The sequence below is a fragment of the Lissotriton vulgaris genome, chromosome 4_1 (genome assembly GCF_964263255.1).
Source record: "Lissotriton vulgaris chromosome 4_1, aLisVul1.2, whole genome shotgun sequence".
In the NCBI taxonomy this organism is placed as follows: Eukaryota; Metazoa; Chordata; class Amphibia; order Caudata; family Salamandridae; genus Lissotriton; species Lissotriton vulgaris.
Window position 1 is genome coordinate 1,272,458,258 of NC_141691.1, and position 19,098 is coordinate 1,272,477,355.

Genomic DNA, 19,098 nt, shown 5'->3' on the forward strand with positions numbered 1-19,098 from the left:
CATTTTGAGCACCGCGGCCTCTACCACGTGATGCTTGTTGAGGACCACTACGACCTCCTCTAGATGAATTACCACTATTGCGATCACGTAAAACTGGAAAATCGAATTTCAAATGACCCTCTCCCCTACAATAGGCACACTGATTGTACCCCAACGAAGATCTCTGCGAAGAGGAGTCATTTCGGGATTGCGACCTATTCGACTGAGACTGCGATCGATTCCGCTGTTGCGAATCATTCTGATTCGAATGTGGAGGATACGCTTGTTGCAACAACACTTTAGTTTTGAGCTCTTTTGTCTTTTTATCGGCACAATCATTTTCCTCTTTCTCCCTATTCTCATAATATTGTGCCGTAGCCAATATCTGAGCAGAAGTAGAAACAGCCCACGCACTCTCAGAATTCCTTAACTTGTTGCTTAAGTCCGGCAACAAATTAGACACAAATTTGTCCACAAACAACCTCTGACCTCCCTCGGTACCCATATCCTGACCACTATGATCGATGAATGCCTCCTCAAATCTCGTAAGGAAATCAGAGACACTCTCGTCCTTCTTTTGTTTGCAAGCGGACAACTTGTCCCAATTCACCTTCATAGCTGGCATAAGCGTTTTCATAAGGGTAATAATTCTCTGGGGCAAAGCCGTAATTAACTGTTCAGGCTTAGCCCCACCAACTTGTCGTGTATCCGCCGCTATAAGAGCAGCCCAATCACCACCTAATTCTGCCGCATGATTTTCTTGACGAATTTTTTGCCCAAACCGGTTGTGGGACTACGTTACCGAACAACATATCGATGTCGGCAAGATTCATTATCGTAGCATCCACTAGCTGCGACAATTCCTTATAGTACCCTGCTGGATTTTTGCGAGGATCAGGTAGCGATTGTTTTACTTGCAAAACTTCTGACCGTTTCCATGGAAGATGTATCCACACTCTCTGGAAATGTGGCAAGATCGGTGGAGCTTGAGCAGCATCACCCGGCATCCACACTGGTGGAACTTCGCGCATAGGATACTGACCAGGTGCTTCTGGCGGTCCCTCAATATCTTCTACAAACAATGCCCGAGGCATTATAGAAGGACGTAAAGATAATAACTGCTCGACAGCACGTCGAACATTGCTACCCACCAATATTCCGCTCGCAAACTGGAGTTGAAGATTAGTTAGAGCAGTCAATACTTCATCAGACGCATCAGCCGATATTTGATCACGTAAAAGCTTGCACATTTCCTCAAACACGAACCTCTGTGTTGGTATGTTGAATTGAGAAAACGTATCAAGTACTACACGTGGAGGATTCCTAAGAGGGTACCTAATCCAACCCATCGCCATATTATATAGTGAGTCACGCTCCCTACTACCTGGAAGCTGACTTCGTCTTTGGGGACCTTCAGAACCAGCAGACTCAAGAACTGGTCCAAGAGAATCGAAAAAGTTAGCAGCAACAGAAGGAACACGACGTCGAGCAGATGGGGTAGTAGAGTAACACACCAGGGAAACAAGAGAAGTGTCGGGAACAGAAGGGACAGCAGAAGTAATCAGAACAGTAGGAACAGCGGGAGCAGGAGTATGAGGAAGTACAAGCGGAGGAGCAGTAGGGACGGAAATAGGCAAGGGAGCAGGAACAAGTGGAGGAACAGGTACAGGTTGGGGAACAGGAACAGGAGGACCACAGGAACTGCGGTACCCTGTGCATACGGAGGTGGTGACTTCATGAGATAGGACAACAAGGGGTCCTCTACTACGTCCTCCTTCTTATCCGTACCCGTCGGTAAAATGGGATAACACTTATCGACAGTCATGCGCTGCAATCTATCGAAAACTTCCTTTTCCTTTTCCTCCTTATCTCGCTGAAACTGCTCTGCGTTTCTTACCGTTGTAACGATCCCTTCTCTCTTATTACGTTTAATCTGCTTGATTTCTTTCTGCTTGGCTTCTTTACGCCATAACCGAAAGGAATCAAACATGGCCGGCCTTGCTTTTCTTTGGAACAATTTAGCTTCAAGATTATCTAGAATCGGGGCCTCAAAACTACCATGAGGCGGCCAACTAAGGACACCGTCTTTTTTAGTGTAACGAACCCAACACTCATTGAATGTAATTGGACCTAATCCGTGTCGACTGTACAATTCGTAAGTTGGAGTTCCAACCGGAGGTATCGGACACGAGTCCTCCAGTCGGGAATCCGTACCACAACCTCTAAAGCAACTGAACAAAGTACTACGGCCAGGCATCATGCACACTAACCGAGTTTCACAAACTTCAAGGGTTATAGGATTACAATGTCCCTGCAAAGAGCAAAAACCCTCGGTTTTTGGCGACTGCAGACGTCAAATATCACAACAAAGAACAAAATACCAAGAACCACAAATGCAATGGAACCATGCAACAACTAAGCACCCACAACAAAGGACTCTGGGAGCGACCCACAAATACTTAACTCAAAGATCAATGGCATCACCAGGAAGGCCCGTCAATCGTCTCGCTGTACCAAGGTCTACGCCAGGTGCCAAAACAGGTCTACAGTCAGGGCAGCAGTCCGTCGCAGCCGTCAGGAGGCGGGAATCTTCGCAGGAAAAGTCGTCGGGCCACTTGTTTCGACAACAGGATCGATGAAGCGGGGTGCACCTTCCCTCGGAGATTTCACACGAAGTTCCTCACGATCGTCGGGCTTTGGACCGGTACCACTGATGCAGCCCAACGTTGGGCGCCAACTGAAGGACTGGGTTTTTCTAAGACCCAGCGGTGCCAGGGATAACACCTAAAACCTTCGTGGGTAACCTGTTCCGGCGTACAAATGACAGAGACACGGGACACTTCCTTCGGCGTCAAAGATTCGAGGTTTATTACTGCAGGGAACACAGAAGTCACAGGAAGTACAACACGTGTATGTTCGAGGAGTCTGTTTTCAACTTGTATCTGTGGATCGCTCCTTTTATACAATTTTCAAGCATAGGATAACATGGTGCACAAAGGATTACAACTCGGTTCCCATCGTAAAGATCATGAGGGGTCGCTTTCATGTATTCAGAACCCGGAACATAATTACAGTAACATTTGGCAGTTCCCAACTGTAAATTTACATCTTCCCACCATTAGTCCATTCCATTCAGTAGTAAACAAATCGAGGGAAGGACAGAAACAGGTGCAGAGGAAGACGAGGACAGTGAACAGATCGAAGAGGGTGTAAAAGGGGTGGTACCAGGAAACACGAGTTGCAGGCATCAAAGGGGACGTGCCTATTGAATACACAACTGAGACAATAGACCGGCACGGCAAGATGAGCCTCGAGCGGGGCCATCTGCCTTACAGTGTCATCCCCCTCATCATAAAGACACCTTCAAAGGAAACGTGTCTTCTGCAAGAGTTTGGGAATCCCAGGGTCGCGAAGCGGACAGCGTCCGTTCGCTGGCTACTTGAGGGCAAGAAACAAAATGGATGCCGTATCTAAGATGGAACCCGTGGGTTCAGATGAAGAAACCCACGAAACAAACGAACGGTTTAGGCTAGCACAGCGAAAACGCGTACACCCACTAAACTCGTCATTTGCGGTTCATAGATACCAGACTCGACCATATTCGTGCGAGTCGAAAACACCACTTACAATTGTCACGGAACCTCACAGCGTAGTAAGAGGCATCTGTTTCCATTACAAAAGGCTGCTTTGCATCAGGATGTCTCAAGATAGATGCAGTAGTGAAACAATTCTTCAAGGTATGGAAGGCTTGTTCAGCGGAATCAGACCACTTGAATACAGCTCCTTTCTTCAGTAAATACGTCAAAGGTTGTATAATCCGAGAAAAGTCCCGGATAAACCATCTTTAGAAATTCGCAAAGCCCAAGAAACTCTGCAATGCCTTTACTGAAGATGTTGACTTCCACTGGATAATTGCCTGTATTTTCTTTTCATCCATACACAATCCTTTCGGCCCTATGACATAGCCTAAGAATTCCACTTCTGTCACATGAAAGAAACATTTTTCTAGTTTACCATACAATGCATGCTTCTTCAATCGTTCCAGTACCTCTGTTACATGGTGGACGTGTTCTTTCGGTGTGGCCGAATATATTAAAATATTGTCGATGTATACGATACATGATATGTCAGTAGCCCACGTAATACCTCATCCATAAAAAACTGGAATGCGGGGGGGGGGGGGCGTTGCACAGGCCGAATAGCATTACTTCGTATTCATAGAGGCCAAATTTTGTGCGGAAAGCGTTTTTCCACTCATCGCCCCGCCGCACTCTCACCAGATGATAGGCTCCGCGAAGATCGAGTTTAGTGTATATCTGTGCGTGTTTCAACTGATCCAGCAGCACTGGGATAAGAGGAAAGGGGTACCGATTCTTCTTTGTAACCCTGTTGTGGCCCTATAATCGATACACGCCCTCAAACCCCCTTCCCGTTTTGGAATAAAGAAGAGGGGCGATGAGGCGGGGGATGTAGATGGACGAATAAACCCTGTCTCCAATAGCTTCTCCAGATACTGATGCAAGTAAGTGGTTTCAGCCTCCGTAAGGGCGTATATCCGGCTACACGGGATGCTCGCCCAAGGTTCCAACTCTATGACACAATCATAATCCCTATGGGGTGGTAGCTTGTTGGCTTTCTTTTCGCTAAACACCTCCTTGTATTGTGCATAAGCTTCCGGTAAGGTGGTTAGCAGACAGACCTTCAACTCTTCGCCTCCGCTAGCCAATAAAGCTGCGGGTTTTTCATTCACAGCAGGCGCTTGTACAGCCTCCCATGTACAATGTTCTGCACAGTAACCAGATCCAAGCGTTACAGTGCACGCAGCCCACTGGACAACAGGATCATGTTGTGTTAGCCAGGGCATACCCAAGATCAGCTTGAATTGTGGAGCATCTATTAGATCAAACTGAATATGCTCATAATGATCTCGTCCAACTTGCATCATAAGAACCCCAGTATGAAAACGCACAGAACCTGATGTTGACTCGGAACCATCAACAGCCTTCACCGGCTCTGGGTTATCTTTACGTATGCATGGTACTCTCAATCCCTGTGCATACCGTAGATCAATAAAGTTCCCCGTAGCACCGGAGTCCAATAAAGCATGCACCATCACAGGTTGCACTCCAGGCCACTCAAGCATGACACACACGTTCATATGAGGTACAGAACATTGCATAGTGTTGGCAATAGCATGTAAGACCTCTTCATCTACTGTACTCAGACAATGGGTCTCTCACATGTCTGAGCAATGTCGTTTCCCGACTCACTAGCAGGGTATTCCACCGCAGGTATTGTTTTAACACTCTTATCTTCTTTGTAGAATGTTTTTGTTTTGGACTTACAATCCTTAATAAAGTGTCCTGCCTTTCCTGCCTTTCCACAGTACATACACAATTTCTGATTGCGTAGTCTAGTTCTCTCTTCAGTACTCAAAGGTCCCCCTACACCTCCTATCTGCATAGGTTCAACAGCGTCATTGGTAGAGGCTCCTTCTCCTTGTCCCTTTGGTCTAGGAAAGGGATACCGTGCTTCATACTTCTGTTTATCACCCTTACGCTCCAACAACCTGTGGTCCAATTGCACGGTCAAGTTGATTAATTCCTCACAGGTAGTAGGCATATGTACAACCTGAGCCAGGACATCTTTTAGCTCTCCTCTTAACCTTGATAATATAATGAGCATCTTTTTCCTGCCGGCCAATCAGTTTCGATAACAAGACGGTTGAAGTTAGTATTATAGGTCAGAAGATATTGTGACCCTTGCTTCAGGGGAATAAGCTCTTTGTCTAACGACAACATATGCGCCTTGCGATCGAATAGCTTATGCATTTCATCGCAAAAGTCCAAATTGTTTAACCCTGGATCGTTTCTTTCAATCAAGGGAAAAGACCAGCTCGCTGCATTCCCCCTAAGTAGGACATCATAAAAGCTGTCTGAGCTTGATCGTCATGGAAAACAGTGGGTTTGCACATAAAATGCAATTTACACTGCCCCAAAAACGTACTAAATTTCCTAGGATCCCCTATGAATCTCTCTGGTGGGGCTAGCGGTAACTGAACTGGCTGAATGACCTGAATAGTTGAGGGACCTGTCCCTGCCGCGTGAGTGTGTGTACCCTGTTGCACAGGTGGGGGCAAAGTGTAGTCTCTAATGTAACTAGCCCCTCTGGAACTGATAGGAACCGACCGTACAACCCCGGCTACTTCCCTACGTAATGTTCCCATCTCATCTCTCATTTGCTGGTTCTCACCCCTAAAGGCTTCAACTTCCATTCGTAAAGCCGTCATTGTTTCCATTATGGCAGTTAACACTGTGTTAGTACCCATCGCTCGGGCCGTATATTATCCGTAGGCTTGTCACTCTGTCATAACAGAGAAAGGTTCACTAACCCTACAAACACCGGATACAGCAGAAGCAAGGATGATGCTAACTTCTCCCTTCCACCCGTCACGGTACCACCTGAGAGCGGATAACCACACACTCAACAGAGGGGACCCTAACAAGGGAAGGGAAAAAAGGGAGAAAGAAACCAAAACACTGTGGCAGCCAGAAATCATCTACTGCTAAGATGGTAGGATCGATACACTTCCTTCAATGATTTGTATCGGGAACTGTAAAGGGAGACACAAGAAACTAAAGATAAGTACTTATCCCCTCCCCCTTTGTATCTATCAACACCTATAAACATGTATTCAATGGGTGTACTCACTATATATACTGCCACTTTTATCCAAGAATAAAAAGATGCAAAAAGAAGAAAAATAAAGAAAGAACAGAAAATAAGTCCTTCCTTGTTTCGTAATGCCTGAAACAATTCTGGGCCAGCAAAGTCACCAATATCGACAGGTAACAAAACCTTTACTTATCTGACCACTTCCTGGTGTTCATATCCAAGGTTAAATAGAAACGCAATCCTTTCCCCTTTTCATCTCCTCACAAAAAAGGAAAATTCCAAAGCCTCATTCGCAATTGCTGAAAATGTTGGGGCCCCAACAGGCACAGGAAGCCAAAAGAATATTCCTTTAAGAATCCAAGTCCATTATTTTTCCACTCCACGTTACCCGCACTGCATAAACAAGTCGCGGTACACGGACTCCAGCAACTCGGATCCCCGGTTGCCGGAATACAGTTCAAAGGTCCTGAGCGCGTTGAAGCGCGTTTGCTTTCCGTGAAGAGATTTCTTCGTGCCTCCAAACACCAAAAATTAGTCTCTCTTGCTCCAGGCAAACAACACAAGTCGTAGCGGTTTCCACCATTGATTCAGGTGACAAGCACCGGTTAAGAGCAGGGGAGGAGATTATAAGGAAAACCAGCGAGAGGTTAGAGGTAGGAAAGAGACAACAGACTACAGCTATATGTTCTGGGAGATGTAGTGCCTCCACCAACCCGTCTGCCAAACCCTTATAAGCAATGAAATCGTGACAGGTGTAGTATGGTGTGTTTTCCTAAGGGGCAGGCTCTGCGTGGTGAATACCAATAACGCTCTTGGTATGGACGATGTAGGGTTCTGTCTGTAATTGGAAAAGAGAGAGTAAGACCTCTATTTGTACACACAAAAGTGCATTTCCATTGTGTTGACACTGTTCTTTTAGGAAAAAATAACATACTCCTACTGAACCCCTTGTCTTGGATCCTTCACGCTGTAAAAATAAAGATTCACCAAACAACAAATAATAATCCTAAAATGACATGTAGTCTAAATGTCCTATAGCAAATTTCCTTAATTGTTTTTATTCTTTAAGAAGATTCCAAAACTTATTCCAAGTTTTTTTTTCAGGAATTTACAGCTCCTTTCTTGCATCGGGCGCCTTGTCAGAAAAGAAAATGTGTGCACTTATCTTTTGTTTTCAGGATTCCCCCGGCTGTGTTTTGCGATGAGTAGTGGCAAATACTGCTAATGCAAGCATCTCTTTCAGAAGAAGCAGCGTGTTACTAAACGCTGCAGCAAAGTGAGAAATGTTTAACCATAATCCGAATAGATACACACGACATGATTTGAAGTCCTACATCAGAGCCATGATTTTTAGGAAATCGTATATGTAAGAACATTACAGTCTCTCATCACTGGAATACTTAAACACCAAAACAATTAAGCATTTGTTCATTATAAAGGAATACAAGCAAATACTTACACATGAATCAACACACATTACACTTTCAGTAATATACCTTGGAGTGCTGGATGCACGAGTCAGGTGTGGGTTTTATTCGGGGAATTAATCATACTAGAGGGACATGAGAGATGCGTGACATGGCTTCTTGACAGTACTCCCCTCGCAGAATTCCCCCTAAAACTACTGGGATTGGTCTTCGTTTGTCAGGGTATCGAGTATGAAAAGCTTTTAATATTTTCGGAGCATTTTGTAGATTGATAAGAGGTTCCCAGGACCGCTCCTCAGGACCATACCCTTTCCAATCCACTAAATAAAACAATTTGCCCTGAATTGTCTTGGAATCTAATACTGATTTTACTTCATATTCTGGAACACCATCAACAATTATTTCAGGAGGAGGTGTAACTGTTTGTGTCTTTGCATTAAAAGGCTTCAATAATGACACATGAAATACCAGGTGAAAACAATACATTAGAGGGAGTGTTAATCGCAAACAAACCAGATCGATTCCCTTTTCAATTGAAAAAACACCAATATATCCTGGACAAAACTTTTTGTGGGCTTTAAGTTTCAAGTTCTTGGTGGATAACCATACCTTGTCATTAACAGAATGTATTGGAGGGGTTATTCTATGTTGATCTGTGGATTTTTTTTAATTTCTTTTGCTTGGGCCAAATGATATTGTGCTTGTTGTTAGACTGCTATTAAATTCTGTATTAACTCATCGACTGCTGGAGTTCTTATACAATGATTGTCCTGCTCTAAAATGGCTTTGGGGTGAAAACCTTGTGCACAAAAGAAAGGAGACATGTCTAGTGATGCATGATCCATATTGTTATACTTGAATTCCAGGGACCATAAAACATCTCACCATTCTGACTCACAAGTAGCTAACATACACCGTAAGTACAGTTAAATGGTTTGATTTGTGCGTTCAGTCAAGCCATCCGTTTGTGAATGATAACTGGAGTACAAACGCACTTCCGTGTTCAAGGATTTACCAAGATTGTGCCAAAAATGGGAGATAAATTGGGCATTCCTAACTGAAATCACGACGGATGGAATTCCATGTAATTTAACCACTTCTTTCATGAAGATGTGAGTTAATTCTGAAGCTGTGGGTAGTTTCTTTAATGGAATGAAATGAGCCATTCAAGTGAAATTGTCAATTACAGTTAAGATGGTAGTGAACCCCGCCTTAGTACGAGGAAGATCGACAATAACATCTAGGGAAATAGTATGCCATGGCTGTTGGGGCAAAGTAAGAGGTTGTAATAAACCACTAGTTGCTTGGTGAGCAGATTTATTTTGAGCACAGATCATGCAAATGTCTACGTAATTCTTAACATCATTGAACATGGAAGGCCACCAGAATTTTCTTTTAATCAGGTGATACATTTTTGTGACTCCTGGATGCACAGACAATGGAGTGTCATGATATGCTTGCATGATTCGATGCTGTAAGTGTTGGGCTGTATATATGAATAATCTAATCTTATCTTTCACCAAACAACAAACAATAATCCTAAAATGACATGTAGTCTAAATGTCCTATAGCAAATTTCCTTAATTGTCTTTCTTCTTTAAGAAGATTCCAAAACTTATTCCAAGTTTTTTTTTCAGGAATTTACAGCTCCTTTCTTGCATTGGGCGCCTTGTCAGAAAAGAAAATGTGTGCACTTATCTTTTGTTTTCAGGATTCCTGAGTCACCGCTGAATCACTGCTGAAGATCGTTGCACTGTCAACCGAGGAGTCATCCTCCCTCAGGCAAGAAGCGTCGTAAAAATCGGCTGTTCTCTCTGGCAGAAACCGGAAGGCAAATCGTCTTCTGAGCCTTTGGGTGTGGCTTTTATAGGTGCCATGCCCGAAATCAGCCGTTACGTGGGGCACGTCCTTGCGTGCTGAGCTCCCGGCTGTGTTTTGCGATGAGTAGTGGCAAATACTGCTAATGCAAGCATCTCTTTCAGAATAAGCAGCGTGTTACTAAACGCTGCAGCAAAGTGAGAAATGTTTAACCATATTCAATGTATTATTTTCACCTGGTATTTCATGTGTCATTATTGAAGCCTTTTAATGCAAAGACACAAATAGTTACACCTCCTCCTGAAATAATTGTTGATGGCGTTCCAGAATATGAAGTAAAATCAGTCAGACAAAGATAAGATTATTCATATATAAAAGATCGACAATCCCTTGTAGTAATGGAAACTCTTTATGCCAAACTTCCTGTGATTTTGTCTGTAGTTCTTTCTTGAGATCTGATATCATGTCACGTCAGTGTCCACAACTCCCACTTGAAAGCATTCTGTCGATAGTATTGGTTGAGATTTTTCTTCTTTGATGTTCACATCATCACTTATACCTATACGTGATAAAGCATCCGCGGTGTTGTTTTCTTTTCCTGGTCGATAGGTTATGATAAAGTCATAGTCATTAAAGAATAAGGTCCATCTCAGTTGACGAGCAGTGAGAGCTTTGACTGATTTTAAAGTCTGTAAGTTACGATGGTCTGTATAAATAGTTACAAGGTGTCGAGCTCCCAACAAATATTGACTCCATTCTTCAAATACAGCTTTTATGGCGAGTAATTCCCTATCTGCTATAGCATAATTTTATTCTGCAGGGGACAATTTCCTGGAATAATATGCTATGGGGTGCATTTGACCCGAATTGTTGTGCCTTTGAAACAAAATTCCCCCAACAGCAAACAGAGAAGCGTCAGCTTCTACTATAAAGGGCTGAGTGGGGTTGGGATGCATCAAAATAGGGGCAGATGGGAATTGTTTTTTTAAAGAATGAAAGGCGTTTTCTGCTTCGTTGGTCCAAATGAATTCCGTTCTTTTTCGTAAGAGTGTGGTAATAGGAGTTATTATTTTTGAGAAGTTATTTATAAAACGCCTATACAATTTGGTGAATCCTAAAAAACTTTGGACCTGTTTTACTGAAGTAGGACTTGGCCAAGTAAGAATAGCTTGGGTTTTCTTTGGATCCATTTCGATTCCAGTGGGACTAATTACATATCCTAAAAATTCGACTTTTGTGACATGAAACATGCTTTTCTCTAATTTTACATATAATGCATTTTGTAGAAGCTTCTGAGGAATGGCTCTTACTTGTTTTACATGTTCAGATTGATTTTTGGAGTAGATTCATATGTCATCAATATAATCTATGCAACAGATGTCCAAAAAATCCCTTAATAGTTCATTAATGAAAAACTGGAATGCTGCTGGAGCATTACAGAGTCCGATAAGATCACTTGGTATTTGTACAAACCGAATTTGGTACGAAAAGCAGTCTTCCATTCATAGCCCTCACGGACTCGCACTAGATGGTAAGCTCCGCGCAGGTCCAGTTTGGTATACACAGTTGCATCCTTAATTTGATCTAGTAAGGTTGGAAGTAATGATAAAGTTACATTATAGATTGCGCAATAATCGATACACGGGCACAATTTTCCCCCTTTTTTAGGAATAAAAAAGAGGGGAGCAGATACCGGGGACTGAATGTCTAGTAAAGCCATTGGCTAAGTATTCATCAAGATAGTTTTGTAGGTGTTCATTCTCTTGTTCTGTATGGGCATAAATTCGACTGCATGGTAATGTTGCCCCAGGTACCAGATTTATTCAGTAGTCATAATCCCTATGAGGGTGTAGGGTATTGGCCTTTTCTTTATCGAATACATCCACTAAATCTGCATATTCTTCTGGAACCCCTTCTATTAGCAAAATGGTCTTTGAATCTTTAGGGAATTCATAACCTTGTACTAGCAATTCCGATTTCATATGTTGAAGACATGTTGTATGACAATATTCAGATTTAAATAAAATTGTTTTCTGTGTCCAGTCAATGTAAGGGTTGTGTAAAACTAACCAAGGGATTCCTAATATTAGTCTGAATTGTAGTGCATCAATAATATCGAAACAAGTGTCTTCAGTATGTTCCATAAAACAAATCATATTCAGTCTTTCTGTATAATATCTTATAGGTCCTAATGTTAATTCCTTCCCAGCCTCTGCTCTTACTATTTCTGGATTTTCCTTCAGCACTTTCCGTAAATCTAAACTTTGTAATAACTGAGTGTCAATAAAATGACCAGTTGCTCCAGAATTTATTAAGGCATCAACTGACCATGACCAAGTCTTATCTTCTGGGGACTGTAAAAGTATTCAAATACTAAGATGACATTGAGAAGCTGCAGGAGCAGTGGAGGCCAAACTAGATTGTTCACTCGATAAACTGACCTTCTTTTTACCGAGTTTGTTACTTTTCTGACTCCTGAGTCAACGCAACTTCAGGCAATTTAGGTTTATTTTTGGGCAGAGTGGGACATTCCTTTACAAAATGTCCTGTTTTACCGCAATAAAGACAATTATTGAGTTTTCTACACTTGTCTTTCTCTTCTTTAGTTAAAGGGCCTCTAATAATGCCGATTTGCATGGGTTCGCCCATATCGGTCTTAGTAATAGGCTCAGTTTTATTACTATATCTTTCTTTGAAGAGAAACATCTTGTGGTCTGTTTTCTCTCTCTCACCCCTACGTTCTGAAATACGATGATTTAACTATACTACTAAGTTTATGAATTCTTCACAATCAGTGGGAGGGTCTAAAATCTGAGTCACTATATCTTTTAATTTGTCTTTTAGTCCATGATAAAAAAAGAGAGACGCGTTTTTCTTCAGGCCATTCTGCTTCAATCACTAGTCGATTGAATAATGAGATATAATGTAATAAATCCGAAGAGCCTTGTTTCAAATTAAGCAATTAGTAATCTGCCAATTGCACAAACATATGTTTTGCAAATAACTTTTTCATTGTTTGTTTAAATTGTCTTATAAAATGGGATCATCACGCTCCACATATGGAACTGACCATAGCGCAGTATCTCCCCCTATATAGGACAAAATTAAAGCTATTTTGGATGAATCATCGGGGAAGGCTGCGGGTTTAGCTGCAAAATGAAGGTGACACTGATTTAAAAATATAGTGAACTTACTGCTGTCCCCATAAAATCTTTCTGGAGGTGCTAGAGGAACAGAAACAGGCATTACCACCTGAATTTGCATTGCTGCGGGAGTGGTATTAGTACTAGTGAAAAGAGTCTGCACGGAAGGCTGAAAAGTGGGTGGATTTCTTATTGGTTTTTTAACCGATGGCAAACCCGAAGTAGGAGGACTAGTAATATTAGCGGTCTGAAAATTACTCTGCAACACTGAAAAAGCTCTACGTAACTCCGCATTTTCTGCTTTAATATCAGCGAACATGGTAGCAATATCCTGAAACGAAATCTGTGAAGAAGGATCCATAGCGTCTGAGAGAAACTTTCCACGTGGGCTTTGCCTTCTGTCAGGGGTTACCAATGCACTCTTACCTGCAAGGTCCCGTAGTGTTACCTGTAAGGTGATTGGTAGATTTTCGCAGAGTGCTATGGACCAACCTCCCAGTATCTCTATTCAACAACCCAAGTTTTAAATTCACTATGGATTTTCAAACAGAAGGTCAGGGAGGAGGACCAGTTTTCAGACGCTAGTAAGTTTTCTTGTTGTCGACCTGCGAGGCAACAAGACAAATATTCAGGAGACTTCACTACACTATGCCTATAGTCTATAAGATCTACTTAACATTCTTAGAGTCTGTAAGTGAAGGAAATCTTCCTACCTGCGAACAACACCCTTATTTCGTTGCGTCCTGTTGTCATAGTGAAGGTGTAGTATGGTGGGTATTCCTCAAGGGGCAGGCTGTGTCTGGTGCATACTGATAACGCTCTTGGTATGGACGATGTAGGGTTTTTTCTGTAATTGGAAAAGAGAGAGTAAGACCTCTATTTGAAGAGTGCATTTCCATTGTGTTGACACTGTTCTTTTAGAAAAAAATAACTTACTCCTACTGAGCCCCTTGTCTTGGATCCTTCACGCTATAAAAATAAAGATTCACCAAACAACAAACAATAAACCTAAAGTGACATACAGTCTAAATGTCCTATAGCAAATTTCCTTAATTATCTTTCTTCTTTAAGAAGATTCCAAAAATTATTGCAAGTTTTTTCAGGAAGTTACAGCTCCTTTCTTGGGTTGGGCGCCTTGTCAGAAACGAAGATGGGTGCACTTATCTTTTGTTTTCAGGGAGTCACAGCTGAATCACTGCTTAAGATCGTTGCACTATCAACCAATGAGTCATCCTCCCTCAGGCAAGAAGCATCAGAGAAATTAGTTGTTCTCTCGGGCAGAAACCGAAAGGCAAAGCGTCTTCTGAGCCGTCGGGTGTGGCTTTTATAGGTGCCATGCACAAAATCAGCCCTTACGTGGGGCACGTCTTTGCGTGCTGAGCTCCCGACTGTGTTTTGCGATGAGTAGCGGGCACAAACTGCTAATGCAAGCGTCTCTTTCAGAAGAAGCAGCGTGTTACTAAACGCTGCAGCAAAGTGAGAAATGTTTAACCATAATCCAAATAGATGCACACAACGTTATTTGAAGTCCTACATCAAGGCCATGATTTTTAGGAAATCGTATGTAACAACATTATAGTCTCTGATCACTGGAATACTTAAACACCAAAACAATTAAGCATTTGTTCATTACAAAGGAATACAAGCATATACTTACACATGAATCAACACACATTACACTTTCAGTAATATACCTTGAAGAACTGGATGCACGGGTCAAGTGTGGGTTTTATTCAGGGAATTAATCATACTAGAGGGACATGAGACATGCGTGACGTGGCTTCATGACATGGGGTGGCTTGGTTAGCAAAATAACGATGGATTAAACCCAGATCTGTGACTGGGGGTGAATGATTTTCCATTGTGCAACATTCCGTCCATTGTCTTGTGTGTTTTGCTGTTCACTCTATGTGGGAAGGGTATACCCAGACGTGGGCCCTGTGCTCACTACGCCACTGGAGTGAAGCTATCCTGGCTGTTGAAGGCTGATAGCCAGAAACTGGTCCTAGGATGCTTGATTCCGGTCCAGGGAAGACATAGTTTGGCAGTTCATTCTGGAATGTTCGAATGAGGTACAGGGTAAAGACTGATTTGCATATTGCCATGTCTGAACTGGGGTGGCTTGGTGAACAAAATAACAATGGATTAAACCCAGATCTGTGACTGGGGGTGAATGTTTTGCCATTGTGTAACATTCCGTCCATCAGCTTGTGTGTTTTGCTGTTCACCCTATGTGGAAAGGGTATGCCCAGACGTGGGTCCTGTGCTCACTATGTCACTGTAGTCAAGCTATCCTGGCTGATGAAGGCTGATAACCAGAAACCGGTCCTAGGATGCTTGATCCCCGTCCAGGGAAGACATGGTTTGGCAGTTCGGTATGTAGTTTCCCATGAGGCACAGGGTCAAGACTGATTTGCATATGGCCATGTCTGAACTGGGGTGGCTTGGTGAGCAAAATAACGATGGATTAAACCTATATCTGTGACCGGGGACGAATGTTTAGCCATTGTGCAACATTCCGTCCATCACCTTGTATGTTTTGCTGTTCACCCTATGTGGGAAGGGTATGCCCAGACGTGGGTCCCGTGCTCACTACACCACTGGAGTCAAGCTATCCAGGCTGAAGTCTTGGGACAAAAGACTTCACCACCAACTCCCCTCTGAATTTCCTTGCTGGGAATTCTGTCTGCAGAAGCCTGCGAGTCGCTGGGAGCTGGAAGCACGATGCATCAAGATGAAGCGTGTCGTAGTTGCAGCTATTGCTTTCACATTGCCAGAGAAGCATGCACGCCGCCGCAGAGGTCGCTGCCGCATCACCAGATGAGTGTGCCTTCGTCAAAGCTGTTACCCGACGCATCACCGGAGAAGCGTGTCACTGATGCAGAGGTCACCATCGCATCACCGGAGAAGTGTGACGCAGGGCTTGTCGCGGTTCCAAAGCTACAGATTCACTGCATGGCCGCCGGGCAAGCATGCATCGTCTTCACCTTGTCGCATCAAGGGCGCCATCTTATCGCATCGCACCGGATTGACGCACCGCATCTAGGCGCCATCTTGTCACATCGTAACTGGGCCTCTGTACAAAAATCTACGCAACACCTCCTCTCCAGTAAGGATCAAAATTCATCACCTACTCTGCGCAAGCATTGAGGCGCGCCACATCGTTTCCCCTGAAGCAAGGAACCAACGCATCTCCAACTCTGCAAGCCTTTTTTTTTTGTTTTGTGTTACGCATCCAAGTACTTTAGTGAGAACTGTGTTGCATTTATCATCAACTTGAACTAAGTGACTTCTACAATCTTTAAGTCTATTTTAAGTACAGTATTGTGGATTTTTGTCGTTTGTGGTCTTGTGTTAAGTCTATATAAAGAATACTTACTTTTATAAAACCTCTGTGGTGTCCATCTGTAGTGTTTTCACTGTATTACTTTGTTCACAAATCCTTAACACACCGCCTCTGAGATAAGCCTGTCTGCTAGTGCCGAGCTACCAAGGGGTTGAGCAGGGGTTATCCAGTATTGTAATCCTCTTTCTCTGACTTAGAAGCAAGGGTCCCTATTTGGTCAAAGGTGTATACCATTGCCAATTAGAGATCCCCAGTTTTAAGAGTTACATAAAACAAGTAATTGTCCATCCACTAAAAGAGCAATAGAACACTCTTACAAGAACATTTGTTCGCTGTGACCCCCGACCTGCGTTGGTCACACAATCGCCATGGTCCACCCCCGGTACCTGAGGCTTTCGACCGCGACTTACTCTGGCATTCACACAAAATTTCTTATCACAAGTGAATCGTCAATAGCTCTTCACGACACTCACAGTATTGATCAGACAATTACAAATACTACTATCCCGGGATCTTGGACTCTTGAGTCCGCTCATCAAATGTCCTAATCTGCATGTGTCCAGACCAGTAAACTGATTAACCCACAATCACTCAACTCACATCCCAACTTCGCAAGACAAAGCACCATTAATTCATCACCGCAATCTAACATACCACACAATGTCATACTCACACTAACACCGTTTCCACCGCACCATCAGCATCCGCCGACCTCCATCAGTCTTCGTCTTCGCCGTCGTCTACTCCGTGTCCAGAGCTCAACTGTTTTCCGATTCTACTCTAATTCCTCCTTCTCCCCTCTCTTTTAGAGGCAAACCATTCTCTGCTACCATTTGAGTACGCTAAATGTTATCCTTGCCTTCCCTACTGAATCTATTACTGATGGTCTTTTATTTGCCTGCTAAAAGTGGTAGAGGGGAGCAAAACAATGTAAGATTATACTTACAAATTAGTCCTGCTTTAAGGGACCACAGACTCTGGACTTCGTTTGATGGATTTATTAAAGAACCAAAAATAATTGAATATAAACATACCTTAATATCAGAGAATATAGGTACATAAAAATCAATACGGAGTCAAGTTTACGAATATAATTCATTTGGCACAAAAGGTATAATGTGATGAACTCCAGATTAAAAATGCAACCCACAATAGAAGCTGAGTCCAATTCTCTTTTAATTGAGAAGAAAAAAAAAGATATCTTTTTCTACATTGTTCTAAATGAGGGTCCTGCCTATTTTCCTTATCTCATACCCCAAAGGTGTCAGCACGTTTTGACTTCCTAAGAAGTACTCACGTCAAAATGGGTCTTATAGCTTAAGGCAGAGCTTTCGAAACTCTGTGTCGAGACACAGTACTGTGTCGCCTGCCATGTGTGGGCGTGTCGCGCGATGATGCATAGCTGCCAAGGTTTCAGATTGCCATCATGCTTCCCTCTACAATCAGCGCACACTACAAAGAATTCCACTGCATTATGTAAATACTTCATGGGAGCCTCTGAAGTGCGGCTGATGGTGATGCTGCTGCGCTTCCAAATGCATTTCTAAAGACGTGTTTTTCGTCTTTAGAAATGCTAATGGGGGACATTTAAATACCTATAGGGCTGTCAATAAACAGCAGGAGACAATTCCCAGAGCTTTCTCTGCAGCCCGAGTCCCGTTTGCCAAGTCCACAGACCTCTGGTTCCTCCACCTTTTGTTTTCTGCTTCTCTGTCTGGCTGTGGCATCACACTTGCTTGTCTGAGGCCTTACCAGTCGGTATGCTGGTTGGTCTCATTTCAGCAGCCTCTGCTACTTTTGCTGGCCATTCACCTCTGCAATACTTGTTAAACTTTTCTGTACTAGACTTTTGGTTCTCGTTTATAAAATGTAAATACAATATTTTGAAACAAAAAAGAGTAAGAGGCACATCTAGAAGTCTGTGCTGATCTTGGAGGTTGGTGCTTTTAACCTAAAATAATTGCTTTAGAAAAAAGACCAAAAGGGTATCCTGATTTAGTCCTTACTAGACTGTACCTCACCTGTAACATCTGTACTTTGAGACCCACCCCCCGAATCCCCCTTAGGTGATTCGGGCTCGCTCGCTATGCTCACTACACTGCTTTACCATGTCACGAAATGATGCATGTCTAGAAAGTGTGTCACCAACATGAAAAGAATGGAAAGCTGTGGCTTAAGGCTATGGAGCTAAGTCTAAGATGATCATTGTTCCCCGAAATAACAGAAGGCTCTTGAATCTGTCCCTGCGCATCATACAAAAAGACAAAGTTCATCCCACAATACATCACATAATGAACTTTTGCATTGCAACATTTGTAAATTTCCACAGGAGCCTTAATTTTTTAGCTCCTCTCCAGTGGCCTTGGTTCTCAGATAGGCCAGTGATGAAAGGCATCCACCCTTTTCGCTTTCCAATCTTCGTCAAAGACATTCCGGGTATCTCCTTAATCTAAGAATAACGAGGTTGAAATCCTGAACCTGCAGTAGGATGAGAACATACTGTCTTCTAATACAAAAAGGATTTATTTAATTATTTCTTGAGCAACCAAGGAGAAACGAAACTCAAAACAACCCGCAGGTTGAGCCTACAATGCAGGCAACTTAAACTACACACAGTTACATTGTATGAATATAATTTCATCATGCACATTATACATACAGGAATAATAAACTTTTCTAATACATACAAAGTATTGCGTGAATGTGAATA

General features: G+C 42.8%; 1 protein-coding gene across 1 annotated transcript in view; it reads left to right on the top strand.

The window, feature by feature from the left end:
• Positions 1–5,230: 5,230 nt before the first annotated feature.
• The window catches only part of LOC147723126 (1,25-dihydroxyvitamin D(3) 24-hydroxylase, mitochondrial-like), a 162,213-nt gene continuing 148,345 nt past the window's right edge, over positions 5,231–19,098 (top strand). The window contains exon 1 of the mRNA XM_086967450.1: positions 5,231–5,270. Coding sequence (XP_086823576.1) covers positions 5,231–5,270 — 40 coding nt within the window. The remainder of the gene's footprint in view (positions 5,271–19,098) is intronic.